We start from the raw sequence: 21,063 nt of genomic DNA, 5'->3' as shown, positions 1-21,063 counted from the left end.
AAAAAAAAAACTCTTAAAAAACAAAATACGTGTGATGTTACTCAAACCAGTTCTCGCCTTTGTGTTTCTGGTTTTCATGGAGACTGAATTTCGATATTGGTTTGGAGTTCAATGAATATTTATGAACTTAATAAATTCAGTCCTTAAAATGAACATGTTGAGGTAGTCTTATGATGGGACATAGATGTATGTTCCATTGCATAAAATCTTCTGTGTTGAACTGGGAGAGACTGAGCTGTTTCCTTTCGGCTCATGCCATGTGAGTATTCCGTGTTGTGACCCTCCAGCTGTCGCGAAGGCTGCCGTCACGAGGGAATTTGTGTGAGTCAGTTCAGTACACCCGAGTTGTGTGTGGCACGTTAAGTGACGTGACCTGTCGTTTAGGAACCATGAACAAAGGATTATTCAAGCAGACCTTGGGTAACCACTTTATCGGGGTAATATAGATGAGAGTTAGCTTAGGAACGAATGCCTGAAAAAGGCAAAAATTCCTTTCGACGCATAGAGTTTTGCTCTGCCTCGTGTGTAGTCGCTTGTCTTTTTTTTTATAAGAACTTATACTGCGTTCCCAAGCCACTTCCCTCCCAGAGAGAACCGTTATTATCAGTTGTTTTATTTCGGCTTTATTGAGGTATAATTGACAAATAAAATTGTATGTGTTCAAGGTGGTTTTTTTGTGTGTGTAATGAGAAAGTCAAATAGAACCGCTCCCTGACAGGCTGTCAGTGGCAACGTCCTGCCATGGTCACCAGCCGTCACCATGGTGGTCCTGCGTGTGCTGCCCTCTCTGCCGGTCAGGGTCTGGGGAGAGCCGGCTGCGTGTGCCCCTTGGTCCCTGTGAGCTGCTCGTTCTCAGCGGTCACTGGTAGAGAGCACTCTGCCGAGGGCGTGCCTTCCGTATTTCGTCGTGGCCGTTTTAGTTCCCCGTTGCGCTCTGTGTGCTGCTCTGTTTCTCACGAGCTTGCCAAGGGCTGCAGCAGGTGGCACGTGCGACACGGCCAGGCCAGGGTAGGAAGGAAGTCCGTCTGGAGCCGTCTCCCTACTCCGCGCCACAGTGAGGTCGAACGCCACCGATGAGACTGCGTCAGCCAGATGTTCCTGCTGTGGCTTGAGGCGTATAAATAAGTTGAGAGAAGCCCACACACATTTCTAAACCTTCCGATTTTCAGACCAGATATGGCTTTATTGCTAGCCAGGTTGATGTAGAGTAATTTCATACCAAGATATTGCGTCTTCTCCAGATGAGCAGATGTACTTAAAAAGCTATCACAAATATATGGGCAGTCACAAGTCAGTTATTGAATATTTATAAATTTAATTCTTCAGATGCATAAATTTTGTGAGGAAAATATCTTTAGAGGAATATTACTATCCTTTCATTGTTTTGATAGGAATAGGAGAGTAAGATTTTCTCTAGTTAATTACTGTCCACTTGAAATGTACCATGAGCTACACATGTCTAATTTCATGTTTTTTGGTAACTATATTTCAAAAAGAAAAACAGAACAGTTGAAATCTTTTTTGTATACAGTTAATTTAATCATACATATCTAAATTTCCACATGAGATCAATGCAACATTATTAGTGATATTTTATTATTTTTTATACTGGAATTTTAGAATTTGATGTTATTTTTCACTTAGCAATTTAGAGACTAAATTCCGTCTCTGTGTATTTGCTTCAGGGCGTATGTGCATTCAGGAGAAAGTCAGAGATAGAGAGAGGGAGAGTGAGAAATCTCTCGCCCCCTGGCTGGGGGGATGGCCACACTGCAGTCACTTCACTTCGCCTCCACTCTCTCGGTATGGGGCACACGTGCACATACACCCTGTGTGGTTTTCAAGTCACCGAGTTCAGGACTTGGACCAGAGAGACAGCGATGTGGGTCCAGCCATGTTAACTTCCACACATCCTGCTGGCTGTTGGGCTAAATCTTTGCCAGAAAAATTTTGAAAATGTGGATTCACTTTCCCAAGCTGTTCTAATTAAATTTAAACATTTTTTAGTAGTTGAATCAAGTATTCGTTTTTAAATTTAAAATTATATTTGTTAAAATCAAATAACCGTATTTTAAGTGCTCACTAGCCAATACAGCTAGGGAAATTTAAAAAACTGATAACAGCGAGAAAGGAATCAAATAAACTAAATTCTTTAAGATACTAATCATGCTACTTCACTATCTTTGTGTCCTGTATATGTCCTTGAACTTCCTCATGGGCAACATGTTCATTTACATTTAATAGGTGTTACAAATATATATGTTTAATATCTGTATACATTTATGGATGTCATATCCACACAGGGTGGTAGTGTATCTCAAAGTGATATGAAATACTGTTGTAAAGATTTCTTTGAGTCCTCTGTACCTTTTACTCAACTTACTGAATTGTAATTTATTTTACTTGTAGAACTTCTTAAAGCAAGGTTTACATTATATATTTAAAGTATATCTCTTATACTTTTCCATGGTTTCAAACTCAGAGACTTTTATAATGGCTCTAGTGTAATATGGGTTGTTAATTCACCTCAAATATAGTGTTAAACTGTACTTGTTAGATTCTTGTTTGCGTAAGGTACATTTAACTATATAATAATGTATTCTTGCATCTAATATCAAAACAAAAATCAATGTTATTGTCTAATTTTCTCTCTCTGAGAATAATACTCAAACACCCTAAGTGTGTGGAGTCCATTGAACTGTATTCTTAACATTGCATGGAAAAGGGCTTTTCTTAACTCAGCAGGAGCAGGTCTGTCCCGCATTCCTGTTGTTATTACTATTCACGTCCAACATCTCTTGTTATATTACAGGAGAGAAACCTTTCAAGTGTGACGAGTGTAACTTTGCCTCCACCACACAGTCCCATCTGACTCGACACAAGCGCGTGCACACTGGAGAAAAGCCCTACCGATGCCCCTGGTGTGACTACAGGTAACCACCCGTCACGGCACGGGGACTGCACCGCCATGGTGGATTGCAGTCCCGTTAGTCACCAGCAGGGCTTGCTAATTTGCCCGAATTTCAGACTTCAAGCATAATCTGCAATTAGGTTGGGAATTTATTTTAGTACCCAATTGTGACTTTTTGTTGAATAGACTTTATTGTTTAGAGCAGTTTTAGGTGCACAGCCAAATTGAGAAGCCAGTACAGTGATTTTCCACCTATCCCCCTGCATCACCAAATGCAGTGTCCCCCATCGTCAGTAGGAGTGGGGGTGCACATTACAGCTGATAAACCTGCGCTGACCCCTCACCAGCTGCAGCTCATGGTTTACAGTAGGGTTCACGGTAGTGTTGTCAAGCTGGGGTTTCTGTGAACTTACAACATGCATTTACCTTTATAGTGACCTCTTTTTTTTAGTTTTTTTTTTTTTTTTTTTTTTGCTGTAGGGAATGCGCACTCACTGGAGAGACAGAGAGAGATAGTGAGAGGGAAAGCGAGAAACAACCCCCCTGGGGTATGACCGCACCACAATCCCTTCTCCTTGTTTTGGGCACACACGCATGGAACTAGCGTGTTTGAAGCTGCTAGATCCAGGACTTGGACTGCAGTCAGCCATGTGGGGGTCCAGTGCCTTAACCACTATGCCACCTACTGGACCCACATTTTCTGTATCTTAACATTTATATCTTAAATCTTGTGTTATCTGAATTATAGATAATTATATTTTGTCCCTTAAAGAACCACTCCAATTAATTATTTAGCGCATTAAAAAGTATGTAAAATGCATATTATGAAAAAAAAAACATGCGTGGATTTTAATTTGCCCTTTTTTTGGCACCAAAATAAACTCTTACTTTAATTCTATTTTCCTACAGACTTTGAAATTCTCTCGTAGATGATAACTTACCTATGCATGAAGCACTCATTTAGTGAAGATGCTGTAAGAAATATTTCCTGCCTTTAATGATGTTGCAGTAAAAGTGACCCAGTATTAATAAATAAGTGTAAGGCAGAATCGGCTGTTCACTGAGGAGGCTGGGGAAGACAAGGAGCAGGATCACGCTGAGCCCTGAGCATTCCTCACAGGGAAGCGCCTCTCCACTGTGGAGTCAAAGGTGCACAGCCTCTCGTTTAAGAGGATGTAGAAAATTTCTGTGCAGGAGGCACCTTGGAAGTCAGACATTAGGTCTACTCCTGGGCACCCAGTGGCTGAGGAATGGCGGCCGGCGTGCAGAGTGACTAAGCAGCAGGGTAGGCTCAGTGCAGAAAAGCGTGAGATGTGGGCACTCAGTGGGCGCTCTTCGGGCCTGACCGGCGTTGAGAGGCGTAGCGGGAGGTGCCGTGCATTGAGGGGTGTAGTGGGAGGTGCCGTGCACTGGGCAGCTCGCAGTTAGTGCATCCCGTTAGAGTAAGTTCGGGACCCGTGGTGGTCGGAGGGACCCCATGCGTTTGCAGGAAGGTAATTGCTACCTGTCCTAGGAAGCCTGCACTCAGGAGTAAGAGCCTTCTGCACCCTGGAGCCTAAGATCTCCATTGTGGGTCCAGCAGGTAGCATGGTGGTTAAGGCCCTGAGTTCTCACCTGGCCGACCATGGCTGAGCCCAGACCAAGTAGTTTGAAAATCACAGCAGACACGTGTGTGGGCAAAGCCATCTCCCCTGGGGCTAGTTTAACACTTTCCCTCTCTCTGTCTCTCTTTGTCTCTCTTCAGTGAGCACACGTGCCCTGTGGCAAAAATCTTTTAAAAAAAATCTCCATTTTTCTTGCCACACTTGACAACATGGAAACATCGAGGGTGTGTCTTTAAATTTCAATTTTGTTGAACATTAGAATATAACATTAAACCCAAAGCCTTATTTTAAAAGCAAATTTTTGTATTCTTGTGTATGTAGCTTGTATATTCAGCAAATATATTGCCATAATCTCTATTAGCCACATTATTGCATTAAGTTTTATGTGAAAGGTCATCGAATAGTACCAAGATATTGCAGATATATTTCATTCATTAATTATTCATTCATTCAACATTTTATGAATTCTGTCTGTGTTTAACAACAGATTGTGTTTCTTGGAAATTTGGTAAAATGGTGATCCAATTAGAAGTGACATAGACATTTTAAGGTATATGATAATATGGCTTCTTTAAAAAAATAAACTTTATTGATTTTCTTTCTTTAGTAAGGGGGTCACATTACAGTTGTTTTCCCAGTAAAACACAGAAAAGCAATTTAAAAATTATAAAAATTATAACTATCATTCTTGGCTCCTAGGATTATATCCTTTTAGTTAGTGCTCTGTGCATAAGTTTCTTGTTGTCTTAGGGTTTTTTGTTTTCCTTTCTTTCTCTCTGGTTAAATTATACTTTTTTTTTACATTAATTTATAATATCCTTTCCATGTCAATAATCATTCTCCTGTACAACCATGGTTTTCAAACCTATTTTTAGGCAGCAGAACTATTCTCTCTATATATAAAACACCATAAATAAAATAAAGGGATCTATATTGACCACTTATACATAGACTTTATAATTAAAATCAGTGCACTTTTTAATTAAAATATTATATACTATATATTAAACATAATGTTTACTTATAAAAATACAGCATAATAAGACTAAGAACAGCAAAAAAGTGTTAAAGTTGGGGCCTACTGGTCAGTCACTGCTGGTCAGTCTCGGGCCTGTCTCTGTCTTGACTTGGTCTCAGCGCGTGCCGGTGTAGCCGAGTTCAACCTCAGCACTCTATAACAGCGGGATCCAAGCTACTCTGCTTCTTGTAGCTGTCCCCTCCTTCTTTGTAAATATGGATTTTTGATGAATCGTTGTGAGTGTTAGTTAAGAGACACATAAGGGGCCAGCAGGTGGCATAGTGGTCAAGGCCATGGACTCCTGTGTATTTGACTGTGGTTCTAGTCCCAGACCTAGTGATTTGAAACTTCTGCTGGGCATGTGTATGTGCATGCCCAAAATCTGGAGAGGAGAATGGAAGAGATGGAATTGTGGCATGGCCATTCTTCTGGGGAATGATTTGTCACTTCTCTGTCTCTTCATCGCTCCACCAAGCACATGTGCCCTATAGCAAATAAACTCTCAAAAACAAAAAACAAAAACCACAAAACTCAGTTACTTTGCTAGATAACCCTTGTTTTCACGATCGTCTCAGGGGATTATTTCTGCAGGGTTGTAAGGTTTTTCTAAACCTTTTGATCTCAAGGTATTGTTAAGTGAGTTGTTGCAGTAGTTGCAAATGGTAGAGGTCCTGAGTATCAGGTTACAGTTTTATTTACAATACATGCAGAGATGGAATTTTATTTTTTCAGTTTTTGAAGTCATTAAACATTTATTAAAACCAAAAAGCAATTGCTGGACAATTGCTGTATAGTACTTTGGGATTTTAAAATGCCTAGTTTGGGCCATCAGGTGATATGTTGGTCAAGGCACTGGATGCCACATAACTGACTCTATGGTTCGCATCCTGGATATGGCAGCTTAAAAAACACAGAGGGTGAATGTGCGTGTGTGCCTGAAATTCCAAGCGGAGAAGGAATTGCGGTGTGGCCATCCATCCTGGGGGAGATTTCTCACTTTCCACCGCTGTCTCTCTCTGGAGAGCAAATGCGCCCCATGGCAAAAACCTAAAATTAAAAAATAAAATAAAGTAAGTGCCTATGTTGAAATCACTCCTCTGCAATATAAGTTTAAAACAGCATGGCCCGAGTTACTTCACACTGCACAAATTTAAGTTTTAGCTGTGCAGGTCATTTTCAGGTTTGCACTCTGACAGTACGTTATGTGTGTCTGTGCGTGACCGTGGTTCTTTACGGTCCATGCCTGGAAGTATGACTCCCGTGACCTGATTTTTCTCTCTGGTCAGTACTGTACTTCAGTAGACTAAGTCTTTGTATACGTAGGCTTATTGCGTGGTATTTCAGGGTCCTTTGAATTGGAAGTGTGTATTATGCTTTTGCTAAGGTTGAGGTCATGTCACTTGTTACTGTTCACGTCATCTCCCTGGGATGGCCTCAGTTTCCTTTAGAACATTCGAGCCAGCTGAATCCCATTCGTACTGGACCTCCGTTTGACACAGGGTCACAAAGAAGATGGCATTTTCTAAGCATGTTATTACTTTGCTATGATTTAATTCTTAAAATGTTTAAATCCAGTGATATCCACCTGATTTCTTTTTGAAATGCTTAGTGTCCTTGATAAAAGGATAATTTTTATCTTTATTTAAATCTTTCAAATCATTTGATTATTATTGAAAGTAAATACTAGAATGCTTTCCACAAATCATTTGATTATTATTGAAAGTAAATACGGAATGCTTTCTGTTCATCCTCCATTTTTACCATTCTGTGTATATACGGTTACTTTTGCTTTCACGGGTAAGCAAAAGGCATGTGACCCTTGGCCAGGAGTAGCAGAAACTTGCACATGCAGTCATGTGCCATGTAACCAGCCAATAGCAAGTCCAAGTACGGTTGGGTCCTATCTGGAGCACATGGTGTGTCCCATACAGCTATGCTCAGAAGGCAGCCTCATTGTTAAGCTAGATTTGACTGTATGAGAACACCTCAGAAGAAAGCGACCGAATGAAATGTGGACTTTGGAAGATAGTTCTGCTTTATTATTGAGGAGAAAAAGTTTTTTTAAGAATTACTTTATTGGGACCAGCAGTTAGCGTAATGGGTATGTTGCTAGACTCCCACGTAGTCGACCGCGGTTCGAGTCCCAGACCTGGTGGCTTAAACTCACGCCAGGCTCGTGTGTGTGTGTGCCCAAGATCGCGAGAGGAGAATGGAGGAGAAGGGATTGCGATGTGGCCATCCCTCCTGGGGGGTGATTTCTCGCTTTCTGTCTCTCTGTCTCTCTGTCTCTCTGTCTCTCTCTCTCTCTCTGGCAAGCGCATGCACCCTATAGCAAAAACCTCTCAAAAAAATTACTTTATTTTACGTTATTTATCCATTTATTTTGTTATTTTAATTTGGCCAGAGAGGAACAGAGTGAGAGAGAGAGAAAGTGAGAGAGTAAGGTGTCAGGTCCAGGATTCGAACCATGGTCGGTCATGTGGGAGTCCAGTGTCCTTAAGCACCACACCACCTGCTGGCCCTGAGAAGAAAAAGATTTTAAAACGAGCAGAGTTAAGTTCTGAATGTTTGTTTTGGTTGTATAGAATAGGAGGAACAAGGGCCAGCAGGGGGTGTGGTGGTTAAGGCTCAGGACTCCCACGACTGACCCTGGTTTGCGTCCCAGACCTGGTGGCTTGCTGTATCACTTTCTCTCTCTTTCAGGGGAATGCATGTGCCCTATAGCAAATTAAAAAATTACAATGATAATTATAAATAAAATTAAATAATTCTTCAACAGAAAAGAATACGTAAAACAGGGTGCTTTTTTAAAAAAATTATTTTTAAGAGAGATTATTGCCATAGGGTGCATGCTCTTGCTAGAGAGACAGAAAGCGAGAAATCACCCCCCAGGAGGGATGGCCATGTCGCAATCCCTTCTCCTCCATTCTCCTTTTGGGATCTTGGGCACTTATGCATACACGTCTGGCGTGTTTGAAGTCACTGGGTCTGGGACTCGAACCATGGTTGACTAAGGGGGAGTCCAGAGACAAAACCATTACGCCATCTCCTGGTCTCAAAACAGGGTACTCTTAACTCCCTCACATTAATAAACGAAGTACCTTCTTTCAGAAGATAAATAAATTTGAGTATTTATTATTATCATAGATTAAAATATCTTTAGGACGAGCGTATATTTCCTAAGATGTGATCATATTTATCTTATTTAGTATCTTTCTATAATATTTTATTGCTCAAATATTGAATTAGCTTTTTTCTGTTTAAATTTTTGTTAAATGTAGATAGATAAAAATGATCCCTGTAGAGTATTACTATCATTATTATTCTTTTTGTCATTATTAACACTTATTTGCAGGTAAGTTACCATCATTAGAAACTGAAATATTAATTTAAATTTCATTTGAAAATATATTTCTCATTTTATAAGTTGAACATTGGTGGAGAAATACCAGTAGTTATAATTATTCATGAAAAATGTGATTATAGATTTGTTTACAAAAGAATTTTATAATTGGTCTTTTGAACCTGGGGCTATATTTCAAGTTTGCATTATTAATTTAGGCAATGACATCTTATTCTATTTAAATATAAACATGTACTTCTTTTCTTAGCTTTTACTGTCTAAAATATCCAAAAGTCTAATCTATTACAAATCAGTATATTCCATCATTAATCTGAAACTTTTCCACCATTAATGACTATCCATTATAATTTCAAAGCATAAATGTAGATTCATAGCACGTTTTCCTATCCTCCTTCCTATCCCTGCAGTCAATTCTTTATGTTTGTTACTATACTAACGTTTTCTGTATTTTACTCCCTTTGTTATGTACTGTCCTCTACACTGAGAGGGTGGAGTGGAAAACCCTAATGTGGAATAGGATGTCCCCTTTCTCATAGCCGAGACATCCCTCCCTCGTAGAGTTCGATGCCACTCCTCAAATGGTCTTCCACGTGGCAATGATGGTTTACTGAGGCGGTCACAGCTGGCCTTCCGACTTCGTGAAACATACCTTCCCGTTGTCTTCCACTTTTTTCCTTGGAATTTTTTGGGGAACTACAATAAATGCACTTTAAATGTCATTTAATGAATTATAGAAGACAAATTTCAAGCCTCTTCTCCAGTTTTACATTCATTTCTCGCACCCTTGTTGAACTTGGGATATCGTCATGTTCTTTAAGGTTGACAGATTTTCCCATGACTGCGTAGCTGTCCTGGTACAATGCTTCTAACCCGATGCACTTCTAAAACAATGCAAAACGCTCTGTTTTTCATTTTTTTTCTTCTTTATTCATTATTTGAAATCATAACCCTAAATAGAAAGGCTGTATCTGTCTCAGAGAATTAAGAAGTAAAATCTACAATTCCTGTCTCATACGATAAGATTCACTCCATTGTTTTGCTGAACTTGTAGAAAATACAGTGATATTGCTTTCTCCTAGTAGATGGCTGATTTAGCTGTTAGCCAGTGTTTTCCATGGAAATCATTAACATATTAAAGTGGTTTTTGATGTCAAGAGAATTTTTCTTTCTTTTTTGAGTGGAAGGCTAAGGATATTTGAAGTAACGTCATTACTCAGGTAGTGATTTCTGAACTAGAAGTGAGCTTACCTTTTGTGACATTCCCCAATATCGCATTTGTTACTCATCTAAACATTTATTTATTATATCTGATATCATGTTTGGCACATTCACACACAAGTGACGGGAGGAGGAGGAATTTCTTCTTTTGTTACCAGATATCGTCATGTTCTTTAAGGTTGACAGATTTTCCCATGACTGCGTAGCTGTCCTGGTACAATGCTTCTAACCCGATGCACTTCTAAAACAAATGCAAAACGCTCTGTTTTTCATTTTTTTTCTTCTTTATTCATTATTTGAAATCATAACCCTAAATAGAAAGGCTGTATCTGTCTCAGAGAATTAAGAAGTAAAATCTACAATTCCTGTCTCATACGATAAGATTCACTCCATTGTTTTGCTGAACTTGTAGAAAATACAGTGATATTGCTTTCTCCTAGTAGATGGCTGATTTAGCTGTTAGCCAGTGTTTTCCATGGAAATCATTAACATATTAAAGTGGTTTTTGATGTCAAGAGAATTTTTCTTTCTTTTTTGAGTGGAAGGCTAAGGATATTTGAAGTAACGTCATTACTCAGGTAGTGATTTCTGAACTAGAAGTGAGCTTACCTTTTGTGACATTCCCCAATATCGCATTTGTTACTCATCTAAACATTTATTTATTATATCTGATATCATGTTTGGCACATTCACACACAAGTGACGGGAGGAGGAGGAATTTCTTCTTTTGTTACCACTATTTGAAATCATTTGTGTGTGTATGTGAGAAAATTTTTGTCAAAAAATATTTTTAATTTAGTAGAATTCAGTCTTAACTTTGCATATGGTTAGAAGCATATTAGACAAGTCTTAGTGTGCTTTGACAAACAAAAATATTTGCAATCTTTATGTGTTCTTCCAGAAAGTTAATATTAATTTAAAACATAGTTCTATGCGATATCTTAGTTATAAAACCTGTTTTTGAGTCATGGCTATTATGCATTTTTATACAGTTTTGTTCTATGAGCATTTTATGTTTACTGTACTTAATTAAATAAGAAACCTTGGCTACCTAGCATGAAGACTGTAATGTACACTGGGACTCATTGTGCCCGTCTCCCATTTGTTCTGGCAGCGTCCTGAGTTAGGGAGACGAACTCCACAGGGGATAATTTTCTCCTTTTGGATAATCTCTTCAGAGAGTTTCAATTTTCCTTTGGCTTCCTGTGCAGGTTCATAGGTTGTTCCAGGAGAAGCAGTGGATAGAACAAGCTTGGATTTGCTCCTGAATAGTGACAATGACAAAAAATAGATCTTTGTCCTTGTAACAGTACATCATATATACCGAGAGAGAGAAGTGCAATTGTACATACTGAAATGAACAGCACACAATTTCTTTTTCCGAAGATTCCGAGGTAGCATTTATATCTTTTGGGGTGATTTTGAAGGTCTCAAAAATGAAAGCACAATACAAAAATGATCAAAATGGTATATCTAGAATATTAGATATAATTTATATTTAAAGCAACTTGATTGATGCCACAAGCCTCATTAGATCAGAACAGACTTTAAATCAAATCTGTTTTTGTCATATAAAGTACCAGTCCATGCTATTTCATTATTTCATTTATCTCAAGTCTCTCTCTCTTTATATTTTACTCTATTGCAACTGTTAATATTGTTAGTGGAATAAAAACTCCAAATGTACCAGGGCGGAAGATTCATTTCCAAACCTAAATGTCAAGATGCTTTCCAGACTTGTCGTAGGACAATGATGGTTCCAAGGCCCTTTTCAATTTGTGATGCATATCTTCTGCAAAACAGATGTGCCCACTATGTGGGGTGTGTAGTACTTGCTCCTGGTCAGAGCCCCTTCCTGCCTGCTGCCTTCACACGGTTCTGCGAGGCACAGGTAGATGCCAGTGTCGCGGCTGCTGTGCCAAGCAGGTTTGGTTCCTGGCAAGCATGAATCCTCATACATGGGTCTCCTAGCGGGGTCGAGATGATGCCGTACGGAGCTGTACTCTCTTCATGTGGAGTAGATGTTTCTGGTAAGTTTAGATTGAGACTTTTTGAGGAAATAGCTGAAACCAGTATCCTCATGCTTTCATGTCTTCCTCACTGAAGTATGAAAGTTGTGTATGTTTAGTCTGTTTGCGTCTAATGTATCTGTCCTCTAGAACATATCTGAAATGGAGTTCTTCATAAGTAAAATATTTCCGGATTTTCCGTCCTCACTTTATTAGTGAATTTCGTCTCATTACTTCCAGTCGTGCTTTTGATTGGCTTTGTATGTTTTTGTGTAGCGTTACTCTTACGCGTGTCTCGTTTTATTCAGTCCTTTCTTCCTGCACCATCACGCAGGCGCAGGTCGACTGTAAACGTTTGTTTCAGCAGAGCCGGCCGAGTGCTGCCACGGCACAGGCACTGGGTCAGGCCTTGACTTAGTGCCGGTAAATTTTAATCTAATAAAATGCTTCTCTTCGTAACGAATCTTGTAGACCTGAAAACAGATTCCATAGCATTAAAAATGACACATTCGTTTAGATGTCTTCAAAAGGAGAAGAATCCAAGATACTGCTTTTTGTTTATTGGTGTAAGAAGTTGTCTTGTTTGTTGATGTAGCCAAAAGAGGCACTGAGATCACAGATTAATTAGAAGAGCCATTTTTACACAAAGTGACCATACATTCCCTGTGCTATCTCTTAAAGTAGAATCTAGATAAACATGTTTATTTAACCTGCTGTTGTTGAATCCCAACTCCAGTCATTATAGAAGGACCAAATCTATCTTTGGGGATGGTCTTTCTACAAGGAATTACTATGGACAGTCCCTTGGGTGGTAGTTAGATATATCTGTATATATTGTGGTAGAAAGTAAGGCCTTAGAGATGAAAAAAAAATAGAAAATATTTTTTGGGCAATCGTCTCTTGCATAATAACTTATTCCTCAGACACTAGAGCTATTATCACACAACACAACACTTTACTATGTAACTATCTTTATCAGCTAGAAGTAGACGCTCGCACGGAGCAGCTTATTAGGAAAACAGTGTAATTGCCAGGAGGGCCATATTGACTGACAATATCCGTAGAATGTCCTGCTCTCCCTACCAGTGTTTGGTTGCGTTAAACCTCAGATATGGATCTGAGAGAAGATAACACAGCAAGGCAGAATAACACTGAGGTGTAGTCGTTCGTTTGGCCAGTTGTCATTAATTCAAAATCAGGAGTCCAAGATCCTAGTGACTTCGTTTTGTTTTCAGCGCCTTAGTTTTTCAGCCTATTCTGAAATACTGCCTCTCTGGAGTCTCTACAGAAATTGTGGGAGAAAGAAAAACAGGCACATTTAGAAAATGGTGGCCCAGTGGTTTTTATGAGGAGGGCAAGTTGGACTAGCCTCGTCTGTGAGCGCGTCTGCTGACATGGTAGTGCCCCTTCGGGGATGAGAGGCCGCCTCTGTGGGGCAGGGCGCGTTGTGGCCGTTCCGTAAGACTTCTGTGAAGACAGTACTATGTCTTCCGGAGATTCCACACCTTTTCCTCTTCAGTGAAGTGTCGCACAGACTCTGTTGGCTTTTCCCCGTTTATATTTTTCTACTTACTACATTTGGAAAAAGTTCTAGAAAAAGAATGATAACTGATTTTTTTTTTTGGTAAATCAGTATGATGCTGTCCTTACTGCAGAGCTGCAAGTGGACCATAATTCAAGGGAACTAGAACCTCGTATTCAGTAACATAATGTGTAACGCAATACTTGTTCCTACCGGGAATTTTAACCTGGAATTAGTCCTTCTCCTTACACTTTAATTCTTTCTTCTTAATTATTTTGGTTTGGATGTTATTAAGCAAGCCTAGTCCCTCATTTCGTGCCTTTTTTATCAGCCACGGCACCCACGGGAGAGCTCTCACCGCGCCTGTTGTGAGCGTGTGCTGATTAACTTTACTTGGCTCTCTCTCCTCAATATATTTTGTTTCTTTATTTTAAATTACAACTTTAGCACATGTATGAAAGGTTAAAAAAATACTTTATATTGAGAGAAAATGTGGTAAATTTTGAGTGTTTGTGTTTAAGTAAGCCATTTAGCATCTTGGACTGGATTCTTGAGGGGAAAAGCCTAAATACTCAGATAGGTTTCATCTCAGTGAAAAGTAAGACTCTTCCACTTTCCACTCCCAAATTACACTTCCTCTGAGGTGAGGTTATGCTTGTACCCTAGCGGACCTGGATCATGTGGCATGTGAGGTTATGTGATGAAAGACGACGCCTGTGTGGGCAGCCAGCGTGGCTCAGTGGCCATGCCGACGCCATGTGGGCAGGCCCCGGCGCGTGTGCTGTGGCCTCCCTGTGCTTGCTGGGCACTTTTAGGAACTCGGTCCTGGCTGCCCAAGGCTAGGGAGGTCCCCGTGTGATGAACCTGTTAGGCCTGCCTCTGTATCCCCCTCTTTCTCTCTCTCTCTCCGTCTCCCTCTCTGAAGAAATAAATAAACTTTAAAAAAAATGAAGAAGTATGTGTGGACTTTTCACCACGGTCCACGGGGTGGTCTGAGATTGACTCCAGAGGCAGTGGACGGCCAGTGGAAAATGCTGACCAGGCTCATACCTGGTGAAGATCAGTGGCCTGGCAAATGCTGAGCCAGGAATGCAAAGGAGATGCAGTCCTTTGAAAGATGGTCGCAGACACACAGGCAGGGAATAGAAAGTGCCTGACTTAACGCTAAAGCTGTAGCAGAGGGTGGGAGAGGCAGATTCTGGGAGAGGCAGTGGCTTGTTCGGCTTACTGACCTTAGGAAAACCCTGAGGCATTAGCAAAATTGTTTAAACAAATCACAGAAATGTTGTCACAAATTATAGGGCTATATTTAAAATGAGTGTTTCCCAAAACATTTGCTTACCTGACTTCGAGTGGTAGACACACCTTTTGCTCGTTTTGCTCACTCCAAGTAAATTATTCCCAATGCTCGTTGAGGCAGAACGAGGGGCAGGGGCATGCTGTCGGGTGAGCGTGTTGAGGGGAGGTCCGAAAGCTGCAGGCCTCAGTCTAGGCAGGGTGACTCAGTTACTGGTAGATGAAGGTGCCTGTCCTGGAGAGGAATGCCCTCTAGGAGTGTGGGCTGGGGTGTGTCAACTTGGAGGTGCCCAGTGGACACCGAGTGGGAGCATGTCAGTAGGTGCACAGGTCAGTACTAATCCATGGGGACTCGAGGCATCAGCGAAGTTGAATTTCTCTGAAAAGAACAGAGGGGCGAATCGCCAGTATAGGAGAGACGGAGCTCCCAGGAACAGGAGGGACCTCCACAGAGGTGTTCCCCTTCGAGCAGAGAGCGGCAGCCATGCCTGGAATCCAGTGGGACAGGCAAGTGCGGTCCCCAGTCCCAGCCACCAAGAGTCTCTGGCTGACGTGGGGACGAGCTGGAGTAAATTGCCGAGACCAGAAGCCAGGAGCTTGGGCAGAGCTGACGACTGGTCTCTGCAGACACTGCCTTGAGGCTGCTCTGCAGGATCACTGGGGCAAAGGAAGCAGAGGTCACGGCACCCGGAGGGCAGATGCGTGGGCGCGCACAGCCTGCGTTTGCTGCCACTTGTTGGTCAGTTTTACTGCAGTGCTCACATGCCAGGGGAAACAGAGCCAGCGGACCGTAACGGTGACACCTGAGTACCCAGCTGGCCGGGCCACGTGAGTGCGGCCAGGGCTTGCCGAGCTTGGGGCCCTGCTGCCAGGTTTTCTACCCTTCTCAGAGGGAGTGCGGTGGCCTGAGCTGCTCAGTGGTCTTGGGCAGCTGCCGTGACAGTGGCCCCACCTCTGAGGACTGCACAGCGCCGCCATTCATCTTCATTGTAGCCAAGGTTTCAAACTCAGGAAAACAGAGATGGTGTAGTTACCCTGACTCCCCTGCCCGCAGCACAGTCACATGTAGAGCCAAACATCTGGGTATGTTTGCTGTGTATAAAGAATTTCCACAAAAGCCTATATTGCTTTAACTTGGCCTTAATTTAAAAATTCGCTTGTTAATAGCTAAAACTCAGTGTAATCATGTAACGAACAGTTGTTGTATATGTAGTCCTTTAAAACATGGCATTTCTTTGACTAGTTCGAAACGGTTTTTGCTCATGTCTCAGGTTTCCTGAGCTCAGTAAATCTAACTGGACACTGATGACATCATCAGGCCACGGAGGAGCACCCAGGCGTTGACCGTGAGGGCACCCGCCCTGCATGCACTCACAGCCCGTCTGAGCCCTTCCACCTACCTTTTGTTTGTTTGGCTCTTTCCAAGTTAATTACAGACATCGTATGACACTTTCATCAGTCATGAACTTAATTACATTTTCTGTGTTCTTTGTGCTGCAACTTCTGTTGAAGACTATTTGAGGTTGACCTTGACCGTCTTCAAATTGCCATCTTTCTAGAAATATATAACTCTCCTGGAGTGTGTCCTACCGAGAGAGATGTGATAATAAAGATCAGGTCAGTGTTGGAGTTGGGGTGTGTGATATGGAGTGAGAAAGCAAATACGTCACCCCTAGGGCGAGATAGGGACGTGGTCTGTTTCCCTGTTGTAGGGTGCATTGTAACCACCGAGTGTCGTGTAGTTGTTCTAAACCACTAAGCGGTGGGACTAAGGCATCTATCCTGCCCCACAGTTTGGCGATGCTGCTGTGGGTTTCCTTTGACTCTGTTGGAATCTTTGCTGCTTTGGTATGTTCTAAGTTATGGTTACCACAGGGTTGTTAGGGCTGCATCTCACTTCTTGGGGTTAGCTTGTTGAATTTCATCTCTAAAAATGAAAAGCATATCTCACTGTGCAAATTGAGGCCACTGTGTTTCGTACATCTTGCAAATTTGGGACCCCGTTTCTGTCCCTAGAAGGAAAGGTGGTAGAAGTGAGCACCATGGTGCTGCCATTAGTTCGAGCTGTGGTGACGGTGTTTTGTGAGAATGCGGGGAAGTCTCCTTTTCCCAGGCTAACGTAGCTTTCTCAGGGAGAAGAGACCCAGAGCCTCTGCGTGGGCCTGGCTCAGTGAGTAAGTTTGTCATCAGAATGTGTCCTCAGACTCAAGGAGCCATGGGGCCGTGCCTGGGAAACACATGGACAGTGTCCGCACATACATTGTTTTAATTACGTGTGCCTTCCAATTAATGATTTCTCTATGGCCTTTGAAAAACGGTCTTACGAATGCAGTGATTACCCAATCCAACCAGCACTCCCTGAGCTGTCTAAACATACTTGTTTTAAACTGTATGTGCACACGCATGGATTATTACCGTCCTCGCATCCCTTCTTAACAAAACGGTCTTTTAGAGCACTGTATGCTCCGATCCAAGAGACAGAACAAGGTTTCAGTTTTATTTTTAAGGGTTTTTCGTTTGTTTAAAAGTGGAATATATGTTTTCTTTAGCTGTAAAAGCACAATCAAGCCGACATGATAAGTGAGTCAGTGTTGTAAAAGTGAAACTAATTTTGCCTTCACTCACATGAGCTATAGAAGGAGGGAGCTTTATTGTCCCTGGGAAGGTGATAAGGCAGAGTAATTGTATATTATACTGTCCTGGAACATCTGCCTGAAGACTGTTGGAGCAATTCATCTATCATGGACGATACAGCGTGTTTTGTCTTTCTGCTTTAACCCGTCCCCACTGCTGGCCTGCGCGCAGGTTTTGATAGGGCCTGCGCCTGGGCCGGGGTGTACATTAATCAGTCCCCTTGTTCAACACTCCAGCTGACATAATTACAACCTGCGCACAGCAGTTATTCAAGTCGAGTCCTTGTCACTCGTGGTGCGAAACTACACAGCTCAGATCCCGGAGGAGATTGCCTTATCACACAGAACAAGGGCTCGCAGGAGTCGGAGAGAATAGAAATGGGAAAACGTCTTCCGGGAGTACTATATATTCCTTTAAAATAAGACATTTGAGAGACTTACAAGGGACAAAGGGAAGCATTGTGTGCAGGGACTGAAATGAACCAGTTATTATTTTTAAATGGATTACATGGAGCATTTTTTTCCAAGTGGACATAGATTATTAAAATAACTCGGTGGTTCCTCACTCTCCGTTACTCTTGCCTATTACTTTTTCCTGCACAGGTAATGACCTAACTTCAGAATTATACAAGGTTTACATTTCCTCGGTCGTACTCCATACAATTTTAAAGTATGCATTTAATTCCAGTTTTTGACCAAGGTAAATTGAGAGAGCTTTGTCAGGTATGCAGGTAAAGCTGGGGAGAGGTTCTTTCTAAAGACTTTTCAAAGATGAGTGACTTCGCTGTGTCTTGGGCCCTGGAGTATAAATATTTGAGTGAGGAGTCAGGAAATAACCTTTCTGTCTTATGATTTCTCGGCCTCCTCACTATAGCCCTCCATTGGGTGGGTCCCCGCCAATCGCAGCCATGTACCAGGTGGGAAGGATGGGTCTCCTTGCAGCCACTTGAGTAGTATTTAAGACTTTACGGCAGCCCCACCCCACCCCAGCAGGCTGTGAGTCTGTGAACACGTGGGGATTTCCGTGCTCGGGCAGCCAGGCTAGCCCTGACCGCACTCTCCTGTGAGCTGTTCTGTTAGATCCCGCCTTTTTCTTTTCCTCTGAGCTATTAGGAGATCATCCCAACTTCTGGCCTAGACTAGGAGAGAGATTTTGAAACATACTTATACCACCTTAACTTTGAAAAACTTCTTAAAAAAATTTATTTATTATCATAATCTGAAAAACTTTCAATGAGAAAGCTGCAGTCACAAACACCCCCCCACACACACACACACAACATAGATATTTAAAATTACGTGATTGGTAAAATAATCTTTTTCTGTTGGGTCATTGGAAATGTAGTGACATACTTTTCTGTTTTTCTTTGCAAAAATGAGCCATGATTTTTCCAGTGCCCCAACATGTGACGTGCTTCAGGCTGAGTTGAGAGCACATCATTTTATATGGTTCCTGTCCCTTTTGTTTCCTTTACGGCAGCCCCACCCCACCCCAGCAGGCTGTGAGTCTGTGAACACGTGGGGATTTCCGTGCTCGGGCAGCCAGGCTAGCCCTGACCGCACTCTCCTGTGAGCTGTTCTGTTAGATCCCGCCTTTTTCTTTTCCTCTGAGCTATTAGGAGATCATCCCAACTTCTGGCCTAGACTAGGAGAGAGATTTTGAAACATACTTATACCACCTTAACTTTGAAAAACTTCTTAAAAAAATTTATTTATTATCATAATCTGAAAAACTTTCAATGAGAAAGCTGCAGTCACAAACACCCCCCCCACACACACACACACACATAGATATTAAAATTACGTGATTGGTAAAATAATCTTTTTCTGTTGGGTCATTGGAAATGTAGTGACATACTTTTCTGTTTTTCTTTGCAAAAATGAGCCATGATTTTTCCAGTGCCCCAACATGTGACGTGCTTCAGGCTGAGTTGAGAGCACATCATTTTATATGGTTCCTGTCCCTTTTGTTTGTATGTTTCTGTAGGCCGTTCCGGCCTGCATGGCCTCTCTTCAAAATAGAATGTGTAAGGATTCTGGGAATTCAGAGTCTGAGAGGGCTACGCCTTAGTTCAGTGAGGTCCCCTCTCCTGCCCCTCACAAGGCTGCATATCCACCTGGCTTTCCTGGTTTACAGCGTCTCGCTTTGCAAAGCCCAGCTCATTACAGAAATGGAAAGATGGGACCAGCAGTTGGCATAATGGCTATGTTGCTGGACTCCCATGTAGTCGACCGCAGTTAGAGTCCCAGACCCAGTGGCTTAAACTCAAACTCATGCCAGGCGCGTGTGTGTGCATGCCCAGGGTCCCGAGAGGAGAATGGAAGGAAAGGGATTGTGGTGTGGCCATCCCCCCTGGGGGGGTGATTTCTTGCTTTCTGGTGAGCGCACATGCCCTGTAGTAAAAACCTCTTAAAAAAACAAACAAAAAAACCAACCAATCAAACAAACAAAAAAACAGAAATGGAAAGAAAATAAACCTATTTTATAAGAGAAAAAATGAGAACACTGAAGAGTTGCCGGGGAAGGAGATGTCTCTCTGCTTCAAAGATCCAGGATAATGGTGGAAAAAATTCCTACCAGCAGCAATTGCTCTCCGGGCAGAAGATTAACAGGAGGACAGAAAATGCATAGTTCTAGTTCAGCGTTCTGATTTTCACCACACTCCACACATCAAGCAGTACTGTTAGTTCAGCCTTGAAAACTGTTTCTGTAGTCCGGAAGTTCGGGAGCCTACTGTGTGCTGCTGCGTGGACTCCCCTTGCAGACTCAACGATCAGCGTATTAAAGACTCTCAGAACCCCCAGTCGGAGACATGCATGATTTTGCTTCACCAAAAATGCCAACTTCATTGGCAACGGGGCCTTTGCCCACAGCCCCAGCAGCATCACGCTGAGGTCCGTGTTTCCCTGGACGGAGGCTGTAGTAATTGCCGACTGCCATACGTACGCGAGCACCGAGCCTTGCCGGATGGCAGCTCCTTTCTCACCGCAGTTGCTTTCTGTTCTCCTTCCTAATGATAGTGTGTCAGTGTGTGAGGAGAAGCAGGTGAGGACGTGTGTTTTTCACTTTGTTGCTACAGGGGAAGGATCACAGGGACACTGATGTTCTCTAGGGCCTTCGTGGGACATGGACAGTGGTCCACCTCTGGCCTCGTGTTTACATCACAAAGGGGGGCTGTTCTTGCCACATGAAATTCTAAAGAAGTCATTTGGGTTCTCAGCAGAAAAAGCCCCATATCCCTTCCCATCGTTCCGTCCTCGCGGCTTTCGTTGCTCCTTGGTAGAGTGGGAGGTGGACGGGAGGTCTTTAGATTGGAAGTGCTTCTTCTCGTGGTGGGGTGCATGCCCAGAGCAGAGCCTGGGACAGAGCAGCGACCTGATGGAAGGGACATCAGAGGCGTGGAAGGTGCACGCATGTGGGAGCCGGGCATCCTTGCGGGAGCAGAAGGGGCCCCTGTGACCGTGTCAGTGACCTTGTCAGCGACCTC

At 42.3% G+C, this 21,063-nt stretch overlaps 1 protein-coding gene across 2 annotated transcripts in view; it reads left to right on the top strand.

The window, feature by feature from the left end:
• The window catches only part of ZNF407 (zinc finger protein 407), a 553,482-nt gene that overhangs the window by 352,467 nt on the left and 179,952 nt on the right, over positions 1–21,063 (top strand). For both annotated transcript variants that reach the window (XM_006168115.3, XM_027768125.1), the window contains exon 7: positions 2,813–2,933. In XM_006168115.3, the coding sequence (XP_006168177.1) occupies positions 2,813–2,933 (121 nt within the window). The remainder of the gene's footprint in view (positions 1–2,812; positions 2,934–21,063) is intronic.

The sequence above is a fragment of the Tupaia chinensis genome, unplaced genomic scaffold, assembly GCF_000334495.1.
Source record: "Tupaia chinensis unplaced genomic scaffold, TupChi_1.0 Scaffold145592_1, whole genome shotgun sequence".
Lineage (NCBI taxonomy): Eukaryota > Metazoa > Chordata > Mammalia > Scandentia > Tupaiidae > Tupaia > Tupaia belangeri.
Note: the sequence above shows the minus strand (reverse complement) of the source record. Positions and strands in the feature narration are given on the sequence as shown.